Source organism: Dipteris shenzhenensis, chromosome 29 (assembly GCF_047967505.1).
Source record: "Dipteris shenzhenensis isolate YYH24624 ecotype China chromosome 29, Dip_SZ_1.0, whole genome shotgun sequence".
Lineage (NCBI taxonomy): Eukaryota > Viridiplantae > Streptophyta > Polypodiopsida > Gleicheniales > Dipteridaceae > Dipteris > Dipteris shenzhenensis.
The window spans coordinates 10,368,404-10,373,700 of NC_141624.1; the positions used below are offsets into that span (position 1 = coordinate 10,368,404).

At 44.9% G+C, this 5,297-nt stretch overlaps 1 protein-coding gene across 4 annotated transcripts; it reads left to right on the forward strand.

The window, feature by feature from the left end:
* The first annotated feature begins 1,743 nt into the window (after positions 1 to 1,743).
* LOC147882423 (putative eukaryotic translation initiation factor 5-1) lies at positions 1,744 to 4,778 on the forward strand. Of its 4 annotated transcripts, none has more exons than XM_087400416.1 (2): positions 1,744 to 1,762; positions 2,968 to 4,778. In XM_087400416.1, the coding sequence occupies exon 2, from the start codon at positions 3,255 to 3,257 to the stop codon at positions 4,629 to 4,631; it is 1,377 nt and encodes a 458-aa protein (XP_087256542.1). In that variant the 5' UTR covers positions 1,744 to 1,762; positions 2,968 to 3,254; the 3' UTR covers positions 4,632 to 4,778. The 4 variants fall into 4 exon arrangements, with proteins under 4 accessions (XP_087256542.1, XP_087256539.1, XP_087256540.1 ...); XM_087400413.1 differs by lacking the exon at positions 1,744 to 1,762 and adding an exon at positions 1,815 to 1,944; XM_087400414.1 differs by lacking the exon at positions 1,744 to 1,762 and adding an exon at positions 2,303 to 2,448.
* The last annotated feature ends 519 nt before the right edge of the window (positions 4,779 to 5,297 follow it).

Sequence of the window (5,297 nt, forward strand, 5' to 3'; positions counted from 1 at the left end):
TTTCCTAAAAGTACATTTCAAACCACTGATTTAAATTAACTAATTTAAATATATTTAAATCACATGGTAATTGGTTGTAAGTGGTTCTTATTTTAAGTCACACCGATATTGGTTTTATTTATGCTTTTTTCCTAAAAGGTGTGTTTAAACTATTTTTTTCCTAAACGGTATGTTCAAATAGATTTAAACTATGTTCAAATGGTATGTTCAAATAGATTTAAGTTTAAACTATTGATTTAAATCAACTGGATCTTGCAAATCCTTGGGTTTAGCTTATGCTCTACTTGGTTTGGACTCACTTGTTGTTAACTTTCAAGGATGGTCAAGTTGTTGCACCATCCCCTGTCTGCGCCCCCCCCCCCCCCCCCCTCCTCTCCCTCCCTCACATACTCGGTGAGGGAGGTTATGAGAAACTGTTGAATCTTTCTCGATTTCCTCGCCATTAATTCGCCTCGATGGTTAATTCACCGTTAATTCGCCTCGATGGTCTCATGTTAATGTGGCTCACCCACGAGTGGCCAACGATGAGGAGCATGTCTTCCTATGGCCTACGTTTCTAGGAAGCAAGGAGTCATCCATCAGGATTCGAACAAGGGTAGCCGCTCAGGTGGCAAACGCCCTAGGTGCCACTGCTTCTTGGTCTTAATGAGAGCTAGCGAGGAGTCACAAACGTCCATAGACGACGATCATTCAAAAAATTGATGTCCTTGACTTTTCTAGGTGGACAAAAATGTATGTCTTGTGTGTCTTTTGCAAACACTGAGATGCCCAAAGGGTTTTGGTGTTAAAGGAGATAGCTTGATTGGTTGGAGTCCGCTCCATGGGCCCAACATGAAAAATGTCCACTCGGTTGGCAACTTCTTTGAAAAAGTTGTCCCCTAGTTGTCCATGACTCAATTTTTTGGTGGGCCTCGTCTGCAGACATTTGTGAAATGGAAAAGTGGTGGATAACTCTTCTTCTCAATTCCAATCAAGAAACTAGCCTTAAGAGGCCAGTCATGCTAGGTTCTTGCTTCTCCAAATCACTTTTGCGTGAAAATTGCAAATTGTAGCGCGGCCACACAAGTGATACAGGTTGTTGTTGGACCCACATGGAATTCCTAGTTCTTGGCCGTGCCCCTCTTTTCGAGGAGGGGGGATACAGGCTGGTACATTCAATGTGACGTCACAGACCTTCTTGTCTTAGACTAGCCTTGCTAGTCCACACCTTGGCATGTCCCAGACTTGGACTCTTGTTTACCTTCCAACCCATAGCGCGTCCCCACCTAGACGGCCATTCACGAATTCTCAGGTATCCACACCCACTTCTGGGCCACTTTCAGGCCTCATGCAATTCCTGTGCCTTTTGTGCGCGTCTCCTTGCCTGAATGGCTCTTGTTGATTGCAGCGCATGTTGGTGGGTAGAATCCCCTTGGGTCGCCACCTCCTGGGTGATGGCATGAAGGTTGATGGGCTTAGTGCACAACACCACACCTGCCTTGGATAGATCCCTTAGGGTGTTTACACACTTGCTCGCCCGTGGGCACGCCCAAGGCTCATGGACGGGCAAGATTGCCCGCCCACAGCAGTTGAGATGCATTGATTGCATCTTGGGTGCCCACAGTGTGTAAACACCCTTAGTTTGTCTGGGCACGCCCTTTGCGTGAAGTCCTAGGATTGGAGTTGGTCTCAGAGCAGCGTAGTCTTGTAGGAGAGGACGCTTGAGCCGGGAAGTCGGCCTTCAAGAGCATGTAACCAGGAATTTCAAATTCGGGCTGAAGAGGTGAGGAGGGTCAAAATGAGGAGTTTGACTAGGAAGGAGATAACGTATGAAACACGCCTTATGACCGCGAGGATTTTCAACACAATCTCTTCTCTTTTTATGTATTCCTCCATCTCCATCTCCATCTCATCTCCATCTCCTGCTCCTGCTGCTGCTGCTTCTCGCCCTCTCGGTCCTTCCCGGTAGGCTCCCCCCCCTCGCTTCTTGGTTTGTTTGTTCGCTTCTTGCCTCCCTTTCAGCGGGCCACATCCACGCTCTGATGCTTCGTACACGCACTTTTGCTCGTTGCCTTTGTCTTGGCTCTCTTGCTTCCTTGAATGGATTTACCACGCCAGGGCTCGAGGGCACAGTGTGTGACCGTACGAGCGTTCAAGGCAGATTCAGATCCATCCTTCACCACCTTGGAGAATCGAGGGAGGAAGCCGTTTAGTTTATAAATTTTGCTTTCAAACCGTTTAGTTCTCACGGTAGGGAGAAGGGTGCGGGCCTTTTGTCCGGCGAGAGAGGTTTGAGAGGGACAGACACGGGAAGGGGGTCTGGTGTGGAGTATTTAAGATCTCCTTGTCTCCTCTTAGAACTGCTGATTAGCTGGACGATTTTTGGGGCTAAGGTTGTGAACGCCAGTGTCTTGGATTCTCATGTCCAACTTAGCCTAGGAGTATGCCTCATCTGCGTTGATTTTACAGGTATCTTGATGGCGTTTTCGTTCCTGACCTTGAAATAACACCTTATGGAGTTAAGGACCTTAAAAAAACATACAAAATCTTTACAAATCTCCGATATAGAAATGACGCAACAACCCTCCCATCCCCTCTCCCATTTCCCCTTCCCCCTCCCCTTCCCATTTCCTGTTTTTCCCTAGTCTTCCATCCCATTTCCCCATTTCTTGCATCCTTCCTGTCCATCCCCTCCCATCCCCCCCCCGCCCCCCCCTCTTCTCTCTTCTTTTCATCCCCTCTCCCATTCTCCTCATCCCCTCCCACTTCCCCCATCTCCTCACAGCGCCCAGGTTTCTGTTTGTATGAATATGAAAGATGTGATTTGCCTGGTAGTTTAATTTCAAGTCTCCCTTTCTAGGAGGATTTGCAACTTGTTGTCACTGGGCTACATTTAGAATTTTGGGCTTGCAGATATTGGAGTGAGTTGATTTTATACCTATTACAGATTTTTATCCTCATCTTTGTTTCTGCTCTTTTTTGGCATAGGTCCATTTCTATTGCTGCGGGTACATCTATTGTCATGTGCGAACAGATTGCCTGTATGCAGCCGGACTTGATCAAGAAGTTCACTTGTATGCATCCTTGGTTTCCTAAGATTCAAAACGAGGTGTATCCTTGTGCATACCCTTGGTTCCACCCTCATCATTGGGGTGCTTTCTTCTGTGACAACATCTGTCTGTTTCAGCCAGACGAAGGCCCTTTGTTCAGTTTTCAAGTTTGTGACGAGGGCATAGACTACTTTGTGAAGCGTTCTTCCTACCACTTTCTCTGAAATGGCTTATCTGAATATTGGAGCCAGCAACCGCGATGATGCCTTTTATAGGTACAAGATGCCTAGGCTAATCACCAAAATTGAAGGACGGGGAAATGGTATCAAAACAAATCTGGTCAACATGGTTGATGTTGCAAAGGCATTGGCCAGACCCCCTACATACACAACGAAGTACTTTGGGTGTGAACTTGGTGCCCAATCCAAATTTGATGAAAAAACAGGCACTGCAATTGTGAATGGTGCACACGATACATCTAAGCTTGCCGGGCTTCTTGAAAATTTCATAAAGAAATATGTTCAGTGCTATGGATGTGGGAACCCAGAGACTGAGATAGTCATCACAAAAAGCCAGCTAATCACTTTGAATTGTGCTGCTTGTGGGTTTGTGTCTGATGTGGATATGATGGACAAGCTGATCACATTTATTTTAAAAAATCCTCCAGAGCAGAAGAAGAAAATGGGACAGAAGAAAGGCATGAAAAAACCTGAGAAAGAGAGATTAAAGGAAGGTGAGGCTTTGGATGATAAGATGAAACACGTCAAGAAGGAAGCTAAAAAGAAAAAGGATCATGAAGAGGGTGTTCCTGTTGCCAGGAAAAAGGCATCTGGTTCTGATGAAGAAGAGCATTCTTCTACAGCTAGTCAAGTTGATACAGAGGAGGCTACAGCCGAACAAGATGATGTGCAGTGGCAAACAGATACATCTGTCAAAGCAGCACAACAGCGCATCAAGGAGCAACTTACTTCAGCTACGAGTGAGATGGTTGTGTTGGATACCATTGGTGACTTAGCAAGTGATGCATCTACGACCAAGGTCAAGAATACTAAGGTAGTATCAAAGAAAAGTCACCCAGAAAAGCAGGAACCTGGATCTGGAGTAGAAGAGACTGACGTGAATTCACTCAAGGAGCTTAGTATTCATGAGGAACATCTGAAGGATTTTAAGAGATGCCTGGAAAGTGGTTTTAGTGCTAGTGAGCTGGCAGCTCTCTTGCACATGGACTGGCCTGAATCTTCAGGACAGGAAGTTATGAATTCCTTTTTTGACGCCCTTTTTGAAGGGACTTACAAGGGTCTAGCCAAAGAAGTGAAGAAGAAGAAATTGTACCTATCCAAGGCGATCACTAATGAGCACACTCAGGAACTATTACTTGGGGCTATTGGGACACACTTCATTCGTGGGAAACCAGAAGAGCAGAAGGAAGTGGCCTTGGTGTTGAAGATGATGTATGATTTGGATATTTTAGATGAAGAAAGTATTTTGGCTTGGTATGATGTAGGTGTAGGTGGTTTTGGCTCCAAAGCAGATCAGGTAAAGAAATTTGCAAAGCCCTTTGTTGAATGGCTTCAAAATGCTGAGTCAGAAGGTGAAGAATGAGCTTACAAAAGTGGCTGTTGGTGCTTTTGTGTGGAGATAGTGTAGAGAGTAAGCCTATGTGAGCATGGCACTGAAGCTTGTTGAAGTACATTGGACTTCTATGCATAAAAAATAATGTTTTTGTTGCTTAGGGCATCGTACCATTAATTCATTTAATTAATGATGTGATGTAAACCTGGATTATTTGGCCACTGGATTTCTAACTTCAATCCTAACTCTGAGTGCATGACACTGTAGGAGGCTAGTGAAAAGGAATGCTCTTGGATGACTTGAGTTTTAAATTAACGGCGTTCTTAGCTTGCAATATTCCAAGTTTCCTGGTTCCAGTATGCTCAACAATGGTTCTGGCTTACAGGGATTGTTTCATTGAGTTTGTGTTACCCCTGAGCCCTAGAGGCATGTGCCTTGGTGCTGCTAAAGTCTATATTCTGTCTAGCATGGATTATGAATGCAGAAAGAGATGCTGGTTGGCGGTAGAGTTGAACATGACGATGGAGGTGCTTTAAAAAATACTTCTGCTCAATTCTTATGACTGGTTTTGGATAAATTCTCACATCCCATCATTCGTCCTCCCCTTTCCCACAGCTGCAAAGTCAGGTTCTACTCCCAAATTAAAAATCAATTCTTTATGAAACTGTTTCAAGTAAAGACTTGTTGAATAGGGCC

What these genes read in the sequence shown, in the direction of transcription:
- LOC147882423 (XM_087400416.1), top strand. Translation starts at nt 3,255, where the DNA reads ATGGCTTATCTGAATATTGGAGCCAGCAACCGCGATGATGCCTTTTAT.